At 39.3% G+C, this 24,507-nt stretch overlaps 1 protein-coding gene across 1 annotated transcript; it reads right to left on the minus strand.

Moving 5' to 3' along the window:
• Positions 1-2,188: 2,188 nt before the first annotated feature.
• USP14 (ubiquitin specific peptidase 14) lies at positions 2,189-22,946 on the minus strand. The gene is made up of 16 exons (XM_085319341.1): positions 22,750-22,946; positions 20,655-20,800; positions 19,959-19,991; positions 18,004-18,108; positions 16,488-16,591; positions 14,320-14,378; positions 12,323-12,453; positions 11,912-11,992; positions 11,072-11,151; positions 9,678-9,792; positions 8,214-8,279; positions 7,781-7,873; positions 6,735-6,863; positions 4,925-4,985; positions 3,018-3,125; positions 2,189-2,885 (listed from the first exon to the last, which is right to left on the minus strand). The coding sequence occupies exons 1-16, from the start codon at positions 22,763-22,765 to the stop codon at positions 2,734-2,736; spliced, it is 1,479 nt and encodes a 492-aa protein (XP_085175467.1). The 5' UTR covers positions 22,766-22,946; the 3' UTR covers positions 2,189-2,733.
• Positions 22,947-24,507: the final 1,561 nt, after the last annotated feature.

The raw sequence follows: 24,507 nt of genomic DNA on the forward strand, positions 1-24,507 counted from the left end.
AAACTGAAGTGCATCAGCTCTTTCTCTTTAAGCAAGTTTCTAACAAACTAAAAACTGGTGCTAGAGCACAGGTCTGACCATTYCAAGGCTCCAGTGTTTGTTTTTAAATCTGAAGGCAAGACTTGGTGTTGTCAGCCAGACTTGGAGCAATAGGAAAAAATAATGTGGCAAAATAATTGCTGCATTTCAAATGCAGGTTGCTAGGAATGTTGTGTATTGGCAAGATTATTATATTTTTTTTTTGGGGGGGGTGGGGGGAGGAGGAAGGGATCGTAGCTCTCACCATAGCGTTTGAGAGATGGACAAAGATGTCACTGATTAAGGGGTCTGGGCACAGCCTAAGGTGTGGGGGTGACCGCRGCTCTGAGGTGAAGCTGGGTTTCCGCACTTGGAGCTGCAGCCTCCTACTGGATCTGAGCAATAGCATRGTATTARTAYCTGCAGGTTCTACCTGAAGTACTGGGGGGAGGGAGGACATGGAGGGGGGAGAACCCTATTGCAGTACTGAAATAAAATGAGCATTGCCTATCTGATCACTGCCTCCTTGATGCTGAGGAACCCGGGGAGTGGGGAGGCTGCACRAGGAAACGRAAGTGGGAATCTCTMTTCTAGTGGTTTATGTTATTGATTRTTCAGGTGTGAACTGCAGTCTCAGCACTGATGTYCAACACAAGGGATCTTGGCACTAGGCTGTTGTCTAGTTTGGATTTGGTCCCTTTCTCTGACCCAGAAGCAGCCTTGTGAGTATCTCTCTTTATACTGAGAAGTGCATCTGTCTTCTGCCTCCAGCAGTTTATTCAGCACAGTGTCAGGAAGGTGCGACTGCCCTGGCCTGGCCCTCCAACAGAAGGATGGGARTAAGCGCCTCCGGGGGAGAGATACCGAATGTGAGCACCCCGCCATGATTTACACCCCCTCTCCCCGTGACGCAGATAAGGGCTGCAGTTTGACACACTGGAAAAAGGTAAACTCCACAGGAAATTGAGATGATAGATCAATTTATGTTCTAATAATTTATGCTTCTCCTAGAGTTTTTTTGAAGGAATTTATTTAGAGTATCTTTTCCCAGACAAGAGCACAATTTTTGGATCTGATAAAGTCACACATCTCAAAATTAGGAGGACAAAAAAAAGCAAAAAAGGGAGGGGGAAGATAGAAAGTACTTTCTGATACGGAAAAATAGGTAACATTTTTTTTAATAATCCAGCTATGACCAGTAATAAAGACTTATTTATTTCATAGAGGTAGGTCATGCAGCTGGTACTTGTTCCCTTTTCAGAACAGTTGCTTAGATCAGAAGGCTGAACTAAAGTCTGGCAGCAGGCATTTTTCGACTGCCTACAGTAAGTTTTGAGAGCAAGCACTAATTATAGGAACACAAGACRGAGAATGTAGTTCCTCAAACCAGCAACTCCAGCTCTCTCCTAACAGCAGACAGAAAAAGCCTCTGAAAACAAAGAGGAACCTGAACCATTTGTGTGGTGTACACAGAAAGAGATCTAGTACTGCACTGGGGCTTCCTCAWTGAGATGGTAGTAAAACTTGCCTTTAAACAAAACTTTTTTCTTTTTTAAAAAACACCCTTAGGCTTTTTGTATACTCACATTGGAAGCTGTGCCATAAAAGAGACAGTAAAACAATCATCAATAGAAATAAGATTAAAAAAACCTATTTGTGAAGTTCATAGTTCACGTCATCAAGTTGCTGCCCCTAGAAAGGGTGAGCATGTGAGGCACAGCTAAACTCACAGTAGAGTCAGTGCTGATGAAGATGCAATTCAGCTATTTCATACAAATATGGACTAATACTAGCACAGCTCTCCCATGAGGGACTAGGGCACATATCAGAAACCAAATCCCCTATGCAGGCAGGAGTTGAACTGAACTAGCTGTTCACGGCCTAGTGCTTTCGGCCTGTAGCTAACAGCGATGCTTTATTACTTCAGCCTCACAATTGCTCACTTCTGCTACATCCCCATGGAGAAAAGAACAGAAATTACTGTAAGAGAATCTCAATTTTCCAGATCATACCAGACTTCTGTATGAGAAAAGGGCCATGGCAGGAGCTTTAAAAAAATCCAAAACACTGTAAGGATTTAAGACCATTAGTAGCTGCCAGCTACTGCTGTGAGACACACAGCTCAGTAGTGGCTACGTATTAAAAAGACAAACACATACTAACTATGCTATCAAGACACAGCCATTTTTTAATGGAGACACATTGTTATTGATCACAATTTATTTTAAAGTCATGAAATGCCAGCAACAGAACAGACTGAATCAGCAGGTCAGGCTGGACAAAATACTTGATTGTAGCCATGGTTGTTGGCTATGGGCAGCAGCACTGAGTTACGCAATGAGGCAACAGTTTTACTTCTACCTTCCTGACAAAACTGCCAGGTAAAGGCAAAGAATGGACAGCTACTGAACTGTGGTATAAACCATGCAAGAGTAACAAATGTGAGAATAGGTGTGTAATAAATACTTGATGACATTAGAGGGGAAGGGGGCTCATTTTAAAAAAAATTATCTTCCGCAAGACATTAAAGCTATTTTAAGTATTGTCACCACCACAGTGGGCATCCAGTCCAGCAGTGACTAATTGGTACATAGATCAGTTTTTAAACAATAACCCTCTTCACAAAATATGTATCCACTTGCTAAAGCTCCGGGGTTAAAGTGATCAGTAATCAACATTTATTTCACACCTAGGCAGAATGACTAAAACTGAAGACTACTGTTCAGCTTCATCTTCAATTACTTCAATTCTGCGAGGCCCATAGAGTAGAACATAAGCTATATGCCAGTCTCCACCCCCGGATAGCCGCAAAATATCCTCCGGTGTAACAATGCTGACTTTGTCATCATCAAATTTAATCCATTCATCTGCAAGACAGACAACAGAATTATTAGCAATTTAGGTACGTAAGATTAGCAGGTTTAGCAGCTCCTTAAGCACCCTTTACAGCTAGGTTCTTTAGAGAAAGAGTGCTTTTTCATTTGCTTGGGTTTTATTACCTTGTTTCCTTTTAACCCAGGACACATAATGCCCAGAAGAACTTGATCTGCCTTGATGTGTTAACACCGCCTGCAGGTCATAATAGCCGCAGTTATTAGAACCAGTATCTGAAGGACAGGAAAAAAAAAAAAAAAAGTTATGCAAGACTTGCATGAAGCGTTTTAGCCGTTCTAACAGCACATGCAGATGAAAGATGCATCAGACCCTACTGTACTGTTGTAGCTGTGAAAAGTCTCATTTACAGCTTGATTCTAAGTCATTACGAACTAAGAGCAGTGGCTTTCAGCCATGCCCCCTGGAGGATACTGTGTATATAAATGTAAATATGCATATTGGGTGAAATGCAAATACAGTAAGCCCAAAGCATTAAACTGTTGATGTACAGTCAGTCAGCACTGAGCACATGCTGTACAGCWGTAGTGCTGAGAATACCTGAGTAGAGAGATCAACCTCTCTGGCAGTTAGTTCCATTAGGCTATGCAGAGAAAACCTAGATGGTCAGGACACCCTAAAGAATAGAAAAAACTTGGCTAATTCAGAATGAGGGTACTAAGAAGGGTCTTACAGTCCCTGCTGTGTCTTAGCTGCATTTCTCAGCACTTCACTGTGTGCTTAAGCTAGTCAGTGTTCCCTATTGCCTCTAAGATGGTGCATCACACCTCTGACAAAGCACTGAACTGTAACAAATTGGATAAGCAGGATCTTCAGGATCATTTTTGGGCAGTATCATTCATCCTCAGCACTGAGCTCTGAAGAAAGCAGCTTTGCACTAAAGGAAGGATAACAAGTTACTTGTTTTAAAACATCTTAGAAGCAGACTATGTCCACCGAACTAACCTCAACAGCGTATCACACTTGAAAAGCCAATTTGTTTCCTTCATACACATTAGTTTTGGAAACTATTTTCACAGTTGTTTTTTCAGTAAGCTACTGAAAGTATTTTAAGAGTCCCACATCTCTTTTCATCATGAACTTGGACTGAAACATGGAAACTTTCAGAATTACAGCATAATTATCAGAAGAGTAGATAATATGTGGCATCACTCACTGTGGCTACTGCCTCAGAAATTTAACTTCAGAGCTTGTATTGCAGCAAAAATCCCACTGATAATTTGTGAGCACCAGACGAAAAGCACCCTTATTGAAGCTTTTAGAAAACCGAGATTTTTGCACTTCAGTCAACAGCTTGGCAATACAGCGAGCACACGCGTGAGGGAACCTGGGTGGGCTACGCCGTAGCATCAAGAAGTCAAACAGGCGAGCAGAGCTCACACGTTGCCAGGAACTGTGCAAGGTCAGGAGTCATAAGCCTGGTCATGTGCTGTGATCTACAAGCRGCTCCAGCTGGTAACTGTTCCCTCCAGAACAGCGGAAGTTCTCCGTTAATACCAAGCAACCTGGCTGCTCTACCACCAACCGGCCTTGCTCGCCCCTGATCCTGCGCGGAACACACTGCCACCCCCAAAAACAGAGCAAAAGGTTGCAAGAACTTGTGTAAACAAACTCACTGCCTTGAGGAACTTTTTACTGCTGGAACCCAGGCTCCCAGCCCCCCAGATCCATTAGCCAATAACACCACCATAGCAAGTAAAAAAGTCCTGCTTAGTTTTTTTGTTTTTATTTCATCTTTCTGCCACTGCCAACAATACTTACAACACAATTGCACATAACATGCAAATATCTCTGGATGTGCACATTTTCCATATATTTATAACTTATCCCACAGATGACAATAAGGTCTTTGACTACCTCAACAGCGTTTTAAACAGTTTAACCTGCCCCTTCCGTACAGTTCTGACAGTTTTTGAGAATGAATTTTCATAGGCATTATGAAAAGGGGGGCAGTTCTCAAAACATCCCTACTATAAGGTCCACTTCAGCAAGAGGTATACTTCCCAGTACTCACCATCAGGAAAAGAAAATGGTTCATATTTAACTTCTTTCTGTGCACCATCACTCTTACTAGACTAGAAAAGAGAATGATGAATTACTGTGGAGTAGTTTTGAAAAAGCTTTACTACAGACACATCAAATACCAACTCTGTTCTTCTGTAAGACACTTGTAAGCCTAACCTTGTTGTTGTTCAAGCTTGTAAGCTTGAAATACAGTATTTCCACCTGGACCTCAAAAGCCCTAATATAAACAAGATTACTTTTTAAAGCAAATATGTAACCATTTTAGCACATGTTACCCAGCACACTGACAGGCCTGGAACACCAAAAGGATCCTGCAATGGAAGGTTTTACTATTTGTTAGAGACTTCCTAGCAGTAGAAACAATCAAGATACAGGAGGCAGATTCTAAGTGCCAATACATTCTGTTTTAAAATAGCCCTCTCTCCATGCTGTCTATAAGAGATGTAAGCCTTATTCAAGATAAATCCACTTGAATGCCAAGAAACAGGACAGGAAAAGGCTACCAAACAATGGCCAGAACAAAGTTTTGAGTTTGTTTACCTTTTTTCTTCATAAAGAAAAAGCCAGTCAATTTTATAATGTGCAAGACAGGGAAGCAGACAAAACCACTTAAAAATGGTTTAAAAACAGTATTGTCTTTTAGCTCACTAGTACATACATCCTGAATGTAATCAGTTAGACAAGTGGCAGTACCTTCCCCTTTCAAGTTGGTGAGCAGAATATAGGTATACTCTTACATAAAAATGTAAGTGATGTCTTTGATGACATTTTGGTTTTTAAAGTAAGGGGGAAAACAAAGTTGTCCAAGGTAAGCTGTAATGTGCTGCCACTATTTCATCCAGTCATACCAAGAAGAAATATTGCATTCATGAAAATTCATGAAACAGAGCTAAGTTCAATATCAAGGAGTTTGAGTGCTAATGAGAAAGTAATATATTTTAGGAAGTCATATTTGCTGTAGTCCTTACTGGTATCCTGTGAAACCTGCACCTGTAGTAACTATTTAATTTTGATTTCTGAATGAAAAAAATGTGTATTTTTATGTACGTATATCTACATAGATGTAATATAGAGAAAATAAGTGTGTATTTTATATATACACATACATAAATTTTAATGTATGCAAAAGTGAGCTATCCATACTTTTCTCATATACATTTGAATTCTCAGCAGACTTCCCCACAAAAGACTATTTATTCTCTACAGATTTCTGGCAACCTGAAGAAGGTCCCCAAGTTCTGCACACAGAAGAACCGGTGCTTTGCACCAGCTTCACTACTAATACGAAGTACACAAGTAGACGATCATGCAAGCCAGCTGCACGGTTCTATACTCCTACTGCCCCTAACAACCCAGGCAGACTCACCAGGGATCTAGTCAGTCTCCTTGAACTTCAGGAAAAAGTATTTTAAGGAAGACAGCCAAGCTCACTATTTTTCAAGCAGAATATTTTAAACATTGATTGCAATCAACTGATATCTAAGCTAATGTAAGCAAACTGGTTTTAAGTTGCTCAAGCGTATCAACACGTGAAACCAAAGACCATTTTACACCATCAGTAACCTTATTCAGTTCACCAACATACAATTCTGATTAGGGCATGAAAATGCTTGTACAGAGATCTTACAGGGAACATGAGAGAGGAATCAGATTAGACTAAAAGACACACAGGAAAAAGTATGTAATGTTGTGGCCCACAGTATCAGTACACAGATCTGTTTAAAAGAATTTCAGGTGTACAACTCTTATTTGGAATAATATATTAATCTAAATGGTCCAGAAAGTGTCAGAAGACTTACATTCTTTGGCTGTTGATTGACTTTTTTGTCTTCTAGGTCCTTGAATTTTGATCGATAAGAAACCATTTTTTCCTGAAGTTCTGGCGTACACAACTCATACACATCCAGCATAAGAGGAAATTTAACATCCTGTGAAGAAAAAAGCATAAAGTTTATTAGCATAATTGGAATTCCACATTAAAGCATTCTTCCACTGAAAGGCACATCACCAAGTCCAATTAAATGCAACTAAATCGTATTTATGAGAACTTGATCTACTGAAGTGTATAAAATAACACTTGCTGCCAGTACTTAACTAAAGGCTACAGTATTTTTAAGGGACAATATCTAACTCTGAAAAAACAGAAACTGTCTTAAACTGCTACATTCAATATAAACATTTATACACAGATCTAAGGAAAAAAATGCAAGTAGAATGACTATACATGCAAAAATGCCAATGTAAGTTATTTGAGCAGTCTTCTAAAATAGCTAAAATGCTTCACTCTCTATTCTTTTGCTTGTCTTTGTAAAGAACAGTCATCATCTCTCATGATTCTCTCAGGGCAACCTATGAGGTTCTAGCGGCCAGCCCAAAGGAAAGCAAAACTGAACATATAGCTGCTTGCAACTGATTCTTGTATTTGCCTGTCAGAAAACAAGACAATTAAAACAACTAATATAGGAAGTGTTTATGAGAATAAACATTTTCTCATCAACTACAGAGCAGTTTGGAGACTGAAAACAAGACCCTCTCCTCCCTTAAATATTCTCTGGTTAAACAAATAAATAAATAAATCCTGTCAACACTGGAGCAACTTAACTTCTCTCCCTCACCAAAAAACTCTCAGAGTATACTTTGGTAGCATTGTTTGCCACACATCATCACAACTGGTAACAAAGCTGTTTTGTACTCAAGCAAAGAAGCTGTACTATTAATGCAATAAAAAAGCAAACACTAAAGTACAGAAAACTTGCAAGTACTAGCCATCTACCTCTAATAAAAAAAAATGATTGAAAAGCATAAAGAAGGATTAAGCTTTAATATGCAGGAAACTGTTACTCACCTTAAGAACTTTGGCATTCACAGATTCTTTCTCTTTATAAAAAAATCTAACCATCTGAATAGTCAGATACGCTGGCAAGCGACTAATCTTAGACTAAAAAAAAAAATTTAGAAGCTGTTACTTCAGATATTCATAGATCATTTATACTTTAAACACTGTTCATCCTAAACTACAGGCTACTCTTGAAATAGATTTATACTCAAACATATAAGAATAATAAGAACACAACAACAACTTCCATCTTGAAATTCTGTATAGTACTGTATTCAAAGAAATAAATTTCAACCTCTAGTCTTCAATTTCTTGGTACTGGATATCTAGATGCTTTACAAACATAAATCACATGCTGCTCCAGCAGTAACTTGGTGCTTTGGGACAGAAAACTGACAGAAGTGAAAAGAAATATAAAAATAGCAGCAGGAGCACCACTCACAGATTTGATATAGAGTGCATTTCTCTGCAAGGTTGGAGAGAGTTTGGTGATTTCCTCTTGAAGACGCTATAAATAAAAAGATTTGATTAATTATAAAGCACATAGCTTAAAGAAAAGTACAGCATGGATAAACAGACCACAATCTAAATCTTGTTCTGCCAATCTATTCTACCTGTTGCTATCAGTCATTACACCTTAGAGAATTTTGGAATTCCTTGGCACAAAGACCATGAACGTTTACTTGTTCAGCTCCATGGTCATTCATGATCTCCAACAATACTAACAAATGTTTCTCTTTGCAGAAAATTCAGAAATTTTTACTCTACAAGAAAGCTGCACTTCACAAATGAAGTATCTTTACTTAGTTATAAACGCATCAAAGCATGCTTGGGACACAAGAAAAAAAAAGAACAATCTAAATTTTCTTGAAACAGCAATATTTGCACACTTCTTAAGTCTCAGTCTTTTAGTTGGCCTTTGAAAAAGGAGACACAGCAGTAAACAAGCAGACAGATGGTGATATTCTGCTGGTGAACTTCCAGGGACCTTTCCAAACCCAGGGAAAGACTGGCCTGGCTGTTACTGTTGTGACATTCTTGCTACTGGCAATCCAGCATATGAATTCTGGAAGATCTTTTCTGATCTGGAAGAGGTGTCTTTTTGCATAATGTTTACAATTTGCACATAATGTTTACAATTCTATCTCACTTTTTCCTTCTAAATTCTATTACTAGTAATAGAAAGATTAACTGAAAGCCACGGAAGTTGGTCCAATCCCATACAAACTAGAACACTGCTTCCATCTCTACTTTTATACTAATGCTCTGTAATAGCAGCTACAATTAAGGTTTTTTTAGCAGCTCCTCTCCTTGCTACTTCAGATGTTACAGAAAACAAAAACTGAGAAATGCATACCAAAAAGCACAGACTACTTTAAGAAATCCTATTCAAACAGTCAGTATAAAGATCATAATGTGTCCTGGAAAATTTAACACACACAAAAATCCGCAAAATCAAATTTAAGATTATTTGTTTCATCACCCTCTATTTCTTATGAACACAGCAATGAAAATATCACCCTATTGTACAACTGGCTTCTGGTCTTTTTTTGGAACCAACTACAGAGTGCTTAAATCACAATATTGCTACAGTCTGGAGTGTAAACCCACTGAACAAATAGTTTCTGTTAAAGTTAAAACCACAGTAAATTGGCTTACAGCTGGATAACTGCATAGGGAAGACCCTGTTGGGGTCCAAAGTGGGGGGGGAATATTTTGAATTCTACTTTACATTAATACACAATTCATTTTCACTTCCATCTTCTTTGCAACACCCCAAAAAAATCTTGAAGAAGATATGGAGTAAAGCTTGGAAAACAGATGCCAATTCCAAGTCAGAGAGAGAGAAAAAAAACAGGTAATTTAGAATGTCTAATTAAACAAAAAAGAAGTTGTAATGGCTTACCAATTTTAGTCCTGTAAACAGATATTTCACTTCTTGATTGATAAAGCAACTAAGCTGAAGCTGATTCTCCTTTCCTTTAGTCACTTCCTCTTCTTCAGCTTCTGTACATTTCATGCTTCACAAAATTAAGGAAAATCATCATGCACCAAGAGCTGAACTACCGTTCTAGGTAGAAAGATACATTGAACAGCACAGGAATTCAAGTAATATAATCCTGTGCTTGTGCATCAACAGTACTTTTACTTCTCTTGGTATAAAAACAAAGATTTGAAACACTGAATAGCCCTACCTGAATAATAAATCATTCTTGTATATCTAATGATGAGTGGTAGCTGAGGCAGAGGGCATACTAAGGTAAGTTCTTCAGTCACCATTTAAGCTTGCAAAGCCTGCCTGGTTTTCATCTTTCCGTAGGATACTGATGATACTAATTGGCTGCCAGCATCAAACCTTAGAAGACCCCTGCAACATTACATTAGTTGTTTATAATTACTAAAGTTCTAGTCCCGCTGCTGCCTAGACTTCCTATTTCTTTAGGCCATGCACATCCTCCCTCCCCTGCTTTTCATCTGTCCTTTTCCTCCTGCCACTGGCCTAAAGCACCATTCCTCCCTCTCCACTACTCATTCTGCCTTTCCCAACTACTTCAGGGATCACAATCACCACAACACAGGGAGAGAGAGGGAGGCCTTTACTCACAATTACTACTACACATTGAGATATACCACTTCATCTTAAAAGATGATTCCTTCTCTTAAAAGGGAAAAGTCCACAGTATAATTCTTTCTGAAAAGTGACAGTCAGTTTATCTATGGCCAGGATTCTGAGGTGGAAGAACACAGAACAATGCTTGGGATGACAGATGTGTACCACAGGGTCATCTGCTTGAAAGTTGTCAGCTGAATTAACTTCTTACTCATCTGTGTTCAGTTGACTTACTTCTTAAGAACTCAATCTTGTATCAAGCCATCCTCCATCCACATTCCGGCATGTTGCTAAGTTTATCAGCAACACTTCTGTAACTAGCCGAAGAAAGGCTATATTGGAAGACATTTACTTTTATTTGGATAAGCTATAAACTGTCTCGGCATCCCTGAAGCGGGTAACTGCAAATCTTCTCTGGGGAGGAAAACTTGACATTTAAACTAAGTATTTTTCTTGCTGTAAATTTCCATTACCATTCCTCCTCCCTGCATCTGCCTCTCTCTCAAAGTATACCTGATCTTAATTTTAACTTTTGTATACTCCTGCAATACATCATCTCCCCCACTTCCCTGACAAAAACCTTTACTTTATATGCTATTTTGGATTATGTTTTTCATTCTCCTGGCACTCAACTCCTAAAGTACTAAATCATTATCATTCTTTATGTCTTGCCTTAGTCTTTAGGATACGCTGTTTCAAATTCAATGCTGAAGAACTGATCAATTAAACTCTTCTTTTTAGAAGCTGCTGCTGTAGCTCCAGAGTCTGTCTGTAAAACAAATTCTCTTATGCTGTAACTTTAAATAGCATATAAGAAGTCTTCTTTACACACAAAAATTTTTAATTCTTAAAGTTCTTCAATTCTTCTAAAAGTGAAATCCTTCACACTTATATACTAACATTTTCTCCTAGTTAATCTCCACACACAGTGTTTTAAAACARCGTATTTACAGCACTGCTGTTAAAGCAATCTCAAAGCATATTAGCAAGTGACATTTCAATCAAAAAATTTTCCCACCTCTGCCACAAGGTTAGGCTGGCTCTATGCCTTAAGATAGATTTATCAGATCCTTGCCACTATCAAAACTCTCCAGATGACTGCTTGGAGAAAGAGATTCAGTCTGGTAAAGTCTTGGAAAAACTTACAGGATTTTTTTTTTAATCAGATTGATTGTTAGTTCTTTGTTTAAAACAGCATTCATGTAGCTAAGAATGCTGTAGCATGGGGATGCTTTTTCAGAAACAAGTTCTGATGTGCTAAATTGGCAGGTTATCTGGGCCAGCTACTGCATGTTCAGAGTCACTGCTGGCCTGGTCCAAAACAGGCCATGCAAGGCCCGGAGGGACAGTCTTCCTATGGCACATTCCAGAGTACAGCTGACATAGCACAGTGCTATCTGTACTACAGGAAGCAATTTCACTTACTGGAGTATACAGACATCCTAAATAACTCACAAAACTGATTACTGTGGCAAAAATACAGGTGATATTGTGAATCTTAATTCTGGTTAGAGTAAGTCTACAATTACCTCCATAACTGTATCACCTTCTATGCCTTCCAGCTTCTGTTGTAGTACCCTCATCATCTGCACCCAGCATTCATTGGCATCCTAGGAAGGAAAAAGAACATTAAATTTGACTTTCAGTGATATTATTTAGTAAGCAGCATTAAAAGCATCAATGTTCACAAATGTAAAATGCAAGGATTTCTTAATTAAGAATTCCTTCCTATTCCAGCACATTTTTAATGCTGGCACTTGAGATTACGTTCAACTTTTCTACACAACACAAAAGCAAATACATCTCTAAGATAAAAAGAACTGCTTACTTTCACAAGTGAAAGAAACTTTTAACACATTCTTGCCCTCACCTTGTAACATACTATTTTTGATATTTTCCTACTTTATTTTCAAACCACAAATTAAGTGAGCAATCTTTACCTGTTGAAGGTACTGGCCTTGATCACCTTTCTCTGCAAACTGGGGGAAGGCCATATGTAAAAACTGCAGGAGAATGATAGGTGGGATACTGGAGGAAGTTTTATCCATGGAATCAAACAAGTCTCTAAGAGCTTAAAAAAAAAAGTAAGTGAATATTTTGAGAAGTGGAAAAATAATTAAAATATGGCAGGAAGTTTTTAACAAAAGAATAGTAAGATGGCAGCAACATTCAAAGATTGAACATTTAACAGTGTCAAATGCGATCTTTCCACAATAGGGCTAAACTTGCCAGGTGACATAACAGGTGCACCTAAAATCTCATTTGTGAACATGACTTTGCAAGCGTAAAGATGACAATTCTGAGAGTCTGGCACATAGTGCCTTGTCTTTCCTGGCTGCTAACAGAAAAACATTTCTTGAGGTCTTATGATTTCATTTTAAACACATTTGAGGAACAAGATTTTCACAATAGGACTGCACGTACAGAAACCAGAAGGCACTCACAAGCTATCCTCTAGAGCAGCTTAAGTTTCACCTACTGCTGGAAAAATACTTTCGTTTTTTCCAACTACAGTCTCTAGACAATACTCATGCTTAATTTAACACCCAGGAAAACAAGTATGTGTATGCATACATGCAGACAGTTCATAACTATGTGCAATTCAATGAATGCTACTGATTGCATGACAATACACATGGCTTTCTCTCTAGCCCCAGACACACTACTACATATGGCTTATCTACTTATGTTACAACATTTTACATTCACAAACCACTTCAGAGACATCTGTTAACCCTCACAACAACCCTGTGAGGTAGGCAATGGTCTGCGTGGTCTCTAATTTACAAGCGGAGACACTAACGAATGAAACTCGAACTAGTGAATATAGGGAAAATTGCAAGGAACCAAGGTCAGTTTCTTCCTCTCCTTATATCTTCAACACTGAAGAGGGACAACTGATATGACACAGCAATTAAAAAAATGCCGTAAGTGTCATGCAGGAGTTCTTGATCAGCTCAGCATTAAAAGATTAAGAAAGAATCTCAGTTCTTATACCATCAGGACTCCTAAGAAGCAGAGCTGTCACCTTAAAAAAGAAAATACGGGACACAAAGTAAAGGCAGTGAAAAGGGGAGGGGCAGGCATGGTTGTATAGAGTAACCATTGAACTTACCACCCCAAAATTCGATCAGCAGGCATACCCACAAACTGGACCTTTCCTTCCTTATATTGTTTTGTTTTTCCTTAAATGGACTGGTAGAAATCCCAGTGTCCTGGCCCAGCATCTTAGTGGGGCAATGAAATAGAGTAAAAAAAAGAAAAGTGGACAAGTAGTACCCTTGATCAAGTGTAAGGGGTCTAACTAGAATTCTAGTTAGAGCTTGGAAATATGGGGCCATCGTGAGCTCCCACATTGTGGGCACTCAGATCACCACAACAAAGAGTAACTTTCCTTTTGAAGATGCTACTTTCTTTTGTATTTATGAAATCTGAATCTTTAGGGTAAAGGCTAAGACCAGTGATAAAGCATCAGCTATCACCTTAATAATGCTCAGCCAAATAAAATATATTTAAAAATACCAGTGAATACGTATTCCAGGAGTATGGTGTTAGCTCATCGTTAAGTGAAACAAAGAACTGGTCACTAAAATATTTCTAAATAAAACAAATATATCAAGGAATGGAGGAGTATACTTTAGAAAATTCCAATTACTTTATGCCTACATGCAAAAAGAGACGTAGATATAAAGCATTCACATCTATGTCACATTTGATTATATTCTTCCCTAGTGTGCAGCTAAGTAATATGCAGAGAAGTGTACTTCACAGCCATGGTCAGACAAACCTTTAAAGACATTAGTAACAGAGTAAAATGAGTCCCTCAGTGCTACCAGATTTGAAATTCCTAAGACATATGCACTGAAGAGCTCGGACTACAATTTTCATCTTTAATTAGCAGGAAATTACACATTAGCCTAAAATCCTCAACACCAACCTGCAGTAATGTATTGAGCAGAGGCCATTTCTCCTGAAGCTCTTAAGGCACCACCATACCTAAAAGAGATGAAAAATAATTCCCATGCAATTAAACTAGATCATGAATAGCAATCTGTTTTTAAACCATGAAGAAAGGAGGCAGCCAGATTAAAAAAAAAATACCAGAAGAAATCAGTCACTAAAACTGAAGTAACTGAAGACAACATTTGCTCACATTCACACCAAAATATCAGTTCTTCTGCAAATACTGCATGGAAGCAGAGAAGAACTGGCTTTCTTCAGACGATAAATAACATGCAAACTGAGAAGCCTGGTAGGGATGCATTGCTGTTGCTTCCCTACCTATTTGTTCTAAAGACACAACATATTTGTAAAAAAATTGAGCAAAAAGGTTGACAAAAAAGCTAATCCATTTCTGAAACATCTGCCACAGGCTCTTTAAAGAGACAAAAACACATCCAAGAATAGATTATGGACAAAGTACAAAGAAATAGAGGTCAGTCATCCACTCACCACAGCAGAAGCAAAATAGGTAGAGGTGAGATATTTCCCACACTGGAAAAGTGTGGGGGCCCACTCGTATTACTACATCTTACCACTTCTCAAACGGTTTCTTTAACAACTGCACGAGGAACAGAGGGCTTTCTCAAAGCCTTCAAAAAAAGGAGGACCTCATGCTTTCTTTAATCTCAGACTGAATGCTAAAGAATTATTTTATTTTTAAGTTCAGTTTATTCCATTTCTGGATGGAGGATGAACAACAAACTTTCCTCCTCTCATGCTACCAAAATGGAAATACCCCTGGAGAAAGTAACAGAATAGTTGATGAGAAATAAAATAGTAAGCTTCCCCATTTAAGTCCATTCACCTCTCTTCCACTGTCGTACACCGTCTTAAGCAGGGAAGGCCAAATAAAGGCTGAGTGTTTACTAGAAAACAGAGTAGCTGCTTGTGGGTCTGCRTTCCCACAGACAAAAAGGCCACATCTCATATTGCAGTCTGCCACTTTTATAGGGTATGTTTTGACATTTGACATGTTTGTAAAATACTTTTATTCAATATAAAAACTTAAGAGCCCTTTAAGTGGAAATATATAGACAATGAAAAACAACAAAAAAGCTTTAAAATACAAAGTTTCAGTACTCTAAAAATGGTTCTCTGTGCTGATAAACCTGTGTTAGCAAAGTTTAAATAATCAAGGTTCATTTGCTAATAGAACAAAGAAAAATGTACAGTGAAGTACTTCAGTAACTAGTTTTACAATAACTACAAAATCTAGTTGGATAATAAGGCATTAAGAAAGCAGTGAAGATGCTTAGATGAGTGAAGCTAACCATGAGTAATGACTGCAATGCTCTACCTAGTCCTCACAGTTTTTAAAATCCTGATGGTTTTCTCATGATTCACTTGGAGAATAAGTTCAAGCTCATATTTTCATGCATATTTTTCCTCCTCTGATCTTTATACACTTAGTACAGGTTTCTCATGGATTGCTCTCAAAGAAAATCCACCTTTCAGTCCAGAATAACAAAACAAAGTGTTATTCTATGATCAGACCTAATTAAACAGAATCTTATCAGTGTCTTCTGTTCCCTCCACATCCACAGGACCTCCAGCTTCTTCCAGTTCTCTACTACAGAAATACCTATGGTTCTATCCCAGAGCTTCCTTCCCAATCTCCAACTACCAGATAACCATCACCTTAGAATTTCACAGCTGAAAACACATTATGCAACAAAGCTACGAAAAAAAAAAAAAACAAAAAAAGAAAAAAGAAAAAAAGACCTCCAACGGCACAACACTCTCATACAGTACTTTATATAGAAGGCGCTTCAAACTTATGCCAGAAAACAGGGTTAAGAGTTCAGCAACTTGCTAAGTATTTTAAACAAGTCTTGATAGGAATTGATTTTTAAACTAGGTGAAACTACATCTCTCTACTAAAATCTAGCTCCAACAAATATACAGTCTTAAGTCTTAAAAAAAGAGTAGATTATCACAGCCATACGATGAACTTTGATGGAGTGCTACATTAATCTGTAATAGATATATTGAATAACAGATTGTTATGCTAAACCACAGCAGTATAAAAACAACTCCTGAACAAAATGCCTATTTCATAAGCTAAAGAAAACATTTTAGTCATATTTTTATGCCGAATCCTACCTTTTAAGGGCCTCTTTCACTTCTGGCACAGAGCGGATACACTGAACTGTAGCATTCATGTAGCAAGTGTTGCCAAGGTTTGTCAATCCACACGGTAATTCCATCTACCAAAAAAATTTACAAGGGTGCTTGAAGGTCCGAGAGAGATGTGTAACCATTTTTGTATAAGTACCATAATTTGACATTAAAAGAAATGACACGAGATGCCCAAAACCTGACATATTCCATCAAACTTTATTTTATGAAGCTTTCCAGACCTATTTTCTGATTATTTTCATCTGTTTCACCATTCAGTGTTTTTAAAGAACATTCAGGAATGCTCTGTATTATTTCTGTGCATGTTTAGTTTAATGAGCATATTCTCTGAGCAGGCAGGCATTAAGAAGTTCAATTATAATCTCATTCAAGTTTTGACCTTAAGATGAAGTTTTATGTGAAATTTCCACATGAATACTTGTATGCAACCTGATGTTTTAATTAAAATCAGCTTTCAGAAGAACTCTGAATGGGATAAAGTTCAGAGTTAGAAATAAAAAGCTTTATTTAAACTTTTCTCCAAAAGTCAACAACAGATCAATCTTATCTTTCTGAACAGCTTGAGCATTGCTGAAATTCTGACAAGTGTGAAGGTGAAATAATAATTAAACTAACCAGTTTCAGAAACAACTATAAATCACAATATAATAGCATTCTTTTGTAAAGAAATCATGTATTTGAATACTTATCAGTTGTAAAAAGCTGAAAACAAACTGAAATAGGACAGTATACCAATACCTTTCACTTATTTTACAAAGGGAGAATTAAGTTAGCCATCTACCCCATTTTTAATGCGTGTATCACTACAGACACTTAAATTCCAACATATCAAAAGCTGGAATCAGAAAAATGCAATGTGACTTTTTCAAAATGTTATCTGAATTATATCCATTTGCCTCACAGTCAACTCAAATCTACATAAAGTTTGTCTCAAAATACATGAATATCCCTCACCTGCTGCTGTCACAGAAAGCCATTAAATATTGAAGTAAATAACCTGTTCTAAGCTACAGATCCATCTTCCTACAGATATGCATAGAAGAATTATTACTCTGCATGCACAACAACAACAAAATCCKCAAATCCCCACCTCAAATCAGCCCTAGCTTCCCTTCACAGCTGTGATGAGCCAGGAAACAATTTTGTACATCTAAGAGCTCCTAATCAGGCAGAGTTCAGGATACTTATACACAGCCAGGCCAATAAAAGTTTGTCTTTGAGAGCATTATCAATTCCATTTTTATTTCAGACAATTTACTAAGCTGTCTGCTTCAAAAAGTCAGCATTAGTCATAGGAATTAGAAGTTAAATTCCACACTTCTCATTAGTGCCAGCAACTGGTCATCAGAAACTATAAACGCTAAATAAACATTAGTTTTAAAATCCACTTGCACTTAAGCAACTGCAAGTATTTACAAGTATTTAAAAAATTGACATTATTCAAAGGCTTACAAGAGACTAAAGTTTAGAAAATGCTTACAGCTGAAGCTAACTGTTCCTCTGTCATGTCTTCTACAAAGACAGGTCGAGAAACTGGCTCTTCTGGAAGTGCATCTGCAGAACCCATCATTAATAAGGTCATCCCCTGGAAACACAATAAAAATAGCGGTTAGTATTTAAGGGCAATTGTTTCCYTAAAAATAAACTAATCTATAACACAGTTCAGGTATTTTCCCAGATATGGGCAAGATCTCTCTCTTAACTTTACAGAATTGGTATCGCACTGCTGTTTCATAAAACTATACCTTTCTAAAAAATAGAGAGAGAAGCAGCCCATCCAATGTCTTTAAAGAAAAAGACAACTTAAAAAAAAAAAAAAAAAAAAAACACACACACACACACACACACAGAGCTCTTAAAATTATTCCTGATTGGCAATACTATCACAAATACCCTAATGCAAAATTTTCAGGAAGGCTCCCTTCCTGATGGGCCATTAAGGATCAACTATCTTACAGATTTCATTGCAAACACTTCTCCTTCCCATTTAAAGGATACCTTGGACAACTGAGCAGCTATCTTCCAATTCGAAAAAAGTTGCCATGTTTAAGATTCTCAGACAACAGAAGTCTCAAGTCGTCAAATTCACAATTCTTTGCATAACAAAAGAAATATCCTCATCTTTGGCCAAAGATCCAGAGAAATATTTCAGGTGAAAGTTGGTGAAAGTAGGACCACAGCTCTCAGTCTGAAATTGCTTTTTCACTTGAAAAGCAAGTGGAAAAAGGAAGTGCCATCCTTTGATCTAGCAAGTTCTGAGGATATGGAACTAAACAAAAAATAAATAAAAATACAAAAAAAAATGAAAATGACTAGAGTTGGTTTAGGTATGAGGGCAAGAAAATATTCAGAAAAAAAGTCATGTTAGCATGATTCCTGTAATAGCCTAAGGCAAAGGAGTTTGTCAGCTTTCAACAGTACTTCTACACAGTAAGACCCACTGAAAGGGAAGAATATACCTGATGGTCCTGAAAAATACAATGCTAACGAAAAAGGGACCATCCAAAAAAACAAAATGGAAACTGCTTTGACAGTGCAAATAAATTCCCTAAAGTTGCATAAAACATTAATAAGACAATAAAAGCAGCTCTTAGCATTACAGTATGCAGGAAAGGAAAGGAATATCATGAACTGGGCTTTTTGCTGAATGACTGCTGCAAGAGCTGCAATTTATTGCCACTGGCCACTAATAGACGCTGGGAAACTAATTACAAGAGTAAGAGTCATGCAACCTAGCTCAATTTGCTCTAATAAAGAACTGAAGTAAAACCTGTACCAAACACAGCTACAAGATTCCTACAGAAAGGAAAACAGATCAAAAAAAAAAAAAAATCCACCTCACCCCCCCTCAAATCTTTCTGATTACCGTTAGGGTACTACAAAGTTAGGAAACATAATACATTAATTTTTTGTTTTCTTTTTGAACTATTCAAGGGTATTAATAAATAACCATCACTAATGACACTGTTTTTAAACAAACCTATTTAACATAGAAGAAAATTTCAGCAGGCTGACACAGAAGGAAACAGGCAAAGCTATACTTTCCAACATTCCTAATGCACTGGTTTTCCATACTGAGGGAGTACATGTGCAATGGACCACAGAGAGTGCCCAAATTCACAAGCTCTCTCTAACATCTCTGGCTATTATGATCATGGACAGATTATATAAATGGACTGCTGTTTTGATCCAGCACAGCACTTATTTTAAGTAAGAAAATTATACTCAAAGTGCTCAGGAAGATATTGCAATTGTCTCACAGATCAATGGTAAGGACCTCATTAGATACGACAAATGCACACTTTTTTTTCATCAAGGTCTTGACTATTAAAAAATAACTACTAACTCAAATAGAAACAGCAAAAATCTCATATCTTTGTTTAAATCCCCAAATAAAATCAAATTAGTAAAATTCAGTTATTCCTCAAAACTTACATTCTTTATTTTTATGTTCCCCCAGTCATCATCCTATATTTGAAGTGAAATAAAAGATAAGTTAGTTTTCTTACAGCAAAAAGCAAGTAAGCATCTTCATTAATATTTATCATATATTTCTAAATATACAATTGTGTTTCATTCAAGACTCCACAATGGTGAATTATGAACATACTATGAAGCCTCATCTGACAAAATGGAATCAAGTCAACTTTTCAAGAAGGTTCTTTGCTTATTAAGGCTGTTTAGACATAAACAATCTTTTTGTAGGAAAGTTGTCTGTATTCCATTATCCTGAGATAAGTCTCCAGCCAAGAAATGCCAGAGAACTGTCCTGTCTACTTCGTTTTCACTGGCCCACAACGCAGAAACTTTTCTTAAACAAGCTAAAAAAAGTTCCACTGAGATTCTGAACATTACAAACAAAACAGAAACACCAAGTGGAATAAAGATTGGTACAAATCAGTGAAATAGAGATTTAAAACAATACCCTCTATCTCGCAATCATTTATCAACACACCTTTGCCAGTATTTTCTGGTAGCAAGCAACAGAGCGTACAGAATTCTTTCTGAAAAACGGTAATCAGTTTAATACATATCATGAAAGATCACCTACAGAAAACATGCTGAATTACTGTTACTGCTAATTATAATTGTAATAAGAGTTAGAAATAATACACAAGCAAGGGTTTCTACCTTCAGAGTTCCTCCTTTAACCATAACCTTCTGCCTAGCTGGCTGAACTCCAGTCAGTGCAAACAACTGAGCTTTGAAGACCATTGGAGGCTCATCAGTGTTAAGCTCCACACCATCGAATTTCTCTTTTCCCCATTTCACGTTAACTGCAAACAAAGTAGTTTGAAACTAGATTATTTCCTACCATGGAAAAATCTAAATCCTAAAATTGAACTAGTATTTGAAATTCGAGTCTTTATACCATTCAATTTTCCATTCTAAAGCTTGTCAATAACCAAGTTAAGGTACAGCTTTATGGTAAGGTGTCTCAGCCATCAAGAATATAGTATTTCCAAGGCAACATATACACCAAGAAGCCACTCTGCAAGCAACAGACATATAAAACAGAAGCAGAAACTCTTTATGTAAATCTTCACAAAACTAGTTAGAAAGTTAATTTTCACGATTTCTTGGTACTGTTAACTGCAGCCAAATTTCTGAAACAAGTTCAGTTGTATGCTTTCAGTTGTTTATCATAACATTTCCATTCTGCTTCAATGACAAACTGCACCACGTTCTTTAAAGGCAAAGTTACTTTTTGATAGCTGTAGTTTTGGCTGCTGGTATTATTCACACAAAGGTAGGTGAGATGCTAAACAGGCATGAAGACAGGCCCCATAAAATCAAATACCTTCTGCTTTCTTTTAATGGAATATTAACCTTATGGTGCTTAAGGAAGGATAACCAAGATTTAGTCTGAATTGTTACCTGCATAACAGCTCAGATTATTGGCATTTCCTTAGTTCTATTAGAAAGTCCCTTTTAATTTGCCTGACCTTCTTTTTAAACGTATTTATTATTTTGCATTTTTAATGTCTACCAACCACAAGTCCTTCGCCATTTCTTTGGAAGACAATCCACTCAGTCCCAGAACAAGTCTGCTGCACACATTTGAATTTTGCATTTTTGAACAGTCACAGTCACTAAATTAAGCACGCGGGAGAGTAAGTGGTTCATACTATCACTGTTTCTGAAAACCCAGCACTGACAGTAGATACGAGATGAGCATGAATGTCTCTATTTCAGAGATCACAACTGAAATTTCCAGAAGTTTCCAGAGAACTGTGTTATTTGAAAACAACAGAAACTAAGAAAACAGACTAACACATCTGCCACCTTGAATGGAAAACACAGCTTATATGGATGCCCTAAGAATTTAGGAGAAGTGTTATTTTATTAGCATCACAATCCCAGTTTGCCAACCACAGTTCAAACAGCAGTGAAACAAGGGAGCAACTGAGTGTGATGTCTTCTAAAATCTGTTCCTCACATACTAAAATGCTACAAGAGGCCAGAGCTGCGAAACATGGACACACTAGCAACTACTCCTTGAAAAGTCACTGGAAAGCAGGGGGCTTTCCTCTTACAGTCTTCACTAGAAGCTTCTGCTAGTGGAAACAAGGGTGAGTAGGATGCAGCACAATTTTACAGAACTGTAATTCCCCTAGTTTTATCTAAGAAATAACAGCTTTAAAAGTGCAGTGGCAGATGAGCCTCGATTTAGAGTGACTGATGCAGAGCTGCAGTTTATCTGACAGCCAGCAGCACTCAWCTTCGTACAAAACGAAAATAAAGGCTGGCAGCGAGGCGCAATGCTACGCAGTACGTGCCGGGCCGGTGCTCGCGCAGCTGCATCCTGCCGGAGCGGCCCGCGCTGCCGCCCACAGGGCGTCCACCCGCCGCAGCAGGGCGACACCAGCGCCTGCCCCTGCCCCCGCCGCGGCCGGGCTGCCTCCGCGGGCCCCGCCACCCCCCCGAGCGGCTCCCACCGGAGCCCGCGGCACCCCGGCGAGGCGCCGACGCGTGCTGAGCCCCGCACGCGGGGAGCGGAAGAGTGGAGGGGGCGGAGGAGGGGCAGCCTCTTCGGCGTTCTGCGCCCCAAACCGCCGCGCCGCGGCGCCTCCCCTCCCTCACAGAGAGGCGGGAGAGGCCGCACGTGTGTGTGTGTGGGGAGGGGGGGGGCGCGCCGGAGGTAACGGCAGCGCCAACGGCAACGGCCTCGCCCCTCCCTTCCCCCCCCCCGCGCGGCGCGGCGCGGCGCGCAGGGCTGGCTCACCTGTGAAGAGCGGCATGGCGGAGGGGCGCGTCCCGCGCGGCGCGGCGGGGCCGGGCGGGGGCGAGCCGCGCTAGCGGGGCGGGGGCGGGCGGGCGGCGGCAGCGGCGGCGGCTCGGACGCAGCCCCCCCCCCGCCCTCGGGGTCTCATTCAAACCGGCCCCTGAGGATGACGCTGCAAGCGGGGCCCGCTCGCCGGAAGCAGGGCGCGGTGCGCGCGCAGCACCGGAAGGGCGGGSCGGGCCCCGCCGCCGGGCCCTCGCGGACGCCCCTCCCCCTCTCCCTTCCCGCTCGCTTCCCGCGGCCGCGCGCGGGTGGGGCGGGCGCTGTGGCGAGGGCCGGCCCCGACGCGCCCGGACACCCTCTACGGCTCCCTCGGCCTGAGCCGGCGCTGAGGGGCTCCCTCCCCCCAGGGGCACTCCACTGGGCAAGGGTCGGGTCGAGCCGAGCGGGCTCCTGTCGCGACAGCTGCTTGGCCGCAGCTCGTATCCTAACGGTCGCCGCCCGGCGCAGGGCCCTGCGGAGGCGCCTGACGGACGTCGCCGGAGGAAGCAGCGGCTGTCGCGGCGGCCTGGGGCTCCGGCAGGTCCCTGCGTGCTGCTTGGGGTCCTGCTGCTTATGATCCCTGGCTAGGGGAATGGACACGCTGCTCTTTAAACAGCCACTCGTGATGCACAGGGAGAAAAGCTGCTTCCGCAGGCAACAACAAAATGTGTGCAGGCTGTCCAAAGACAACAGTAACTGCAGTATGCAAGAAAGCATAACTAAATACTGGACCTCTTTCTCCCCAAGTACGCAAGCTCATTCATCACTGACCTAAAATTAGCAGTTGCCTAGGTACCAAATCTGATTAAACTTATTTTGTGCAAACAGAACACAGAACCAGGGAGTAATGTGTATAGTTTGAAGTCTCAAAGWGCAAATTTCACAAGGTTTGAGATGGCTGTTGGCACAACCAACTGGGAATATGAATTCAAAGAGCAAAGTGTCAAAAAGCTAAGATGCATTTAAAGACACTCTGTTGATTCACCCAAAGGCCATGATTACGCAATCATGGAAAAGAAAGCTATTCCGGATGAAAAATATTTAGATTATAGAGAAATGCAGAAGAAGAGAGAAAATTGTCAACAGAAAAATGTTACTTGAGTGGGAGAGGGGAAAGGCAAATCTAATGGCAATTACAATTTTCAAAATCCTCTGTGAGAGATAATTGATAAGGAAAACCAAAGGATTTATGTGATAACAATGGCCAAGAGCACTCAAGACAATAAAAAGAGCAGTTTTAAAGATATTAGGAACAATAAGCACAAACATGAGTCTCAACTACTTACAAAAGCTCTTGCTATTAGGCTGGGATTAAAGAAACTGAACYAATACTTAAATGTATAAAAATAAGTGGAGTACCAGAATGAGACATTTTTAAACCCTCCTCTTCCTTTCCTCAGATCCTTCTTAGCTACCACCCCCGGAAACCTCACCACTACKACCTTCAGCTCCTCTCCAACTTAAAACTATGAGAATTTTTGCTACTGTTTGGTCRTATACATTTGCACTTCTTGCCCACTTTTGTTTATAGAAAAGAGATATACTGAAAGCAGGAAGGGTCTTGGCAACGTACTACTCACAGAATGTGATTTTCAGTTCCGAACAGTTGAAAAAAGACATACAAAAYGGAAGGCCATCAAAACAGCCCAAGGCTTGAAAATAAGCCTTAAGAAYTGAGGCTTAAAAAATTAAGTCTTTTCATTTTGTCATGGAGAA

The sequence above is a fragment of the Rhea americana genome, unplaced genomic scaffold (genome assembly GCF_003343005.1).
Source record: "Rhea americana isolate MKP2758 unplaced genomic scaffold, rheAme1 scaffold_58, whole genome shotgun sequence".
Taxonomy (NCBI): domain Eukaryota; kingdom Metazoa; phylum Chordata; class Aves; order Rheiformes; family Rheidae; genus Rhea; species Rhea americana.

Excerpts from the sequence above, each read along its gene's own strand:
- USP14 (XM_085319341.1), bottom strand. Across the intron at positions 16,592-18,003 it reads AGGAACAGTTAGCTTCAGCT|ATGGAATTACCGTGTGGATT; the intron begins GTAAGCATTTTC and ends TTTTTTTGGTAG. Across the intron at positions 9,793-11,071 it reads AGCATTGAATTTGAAACAGC|CATGAAATGTACAGAAGCTG; the intron begins GTATCCTAAAGA and ends AATTTTGTGAAG.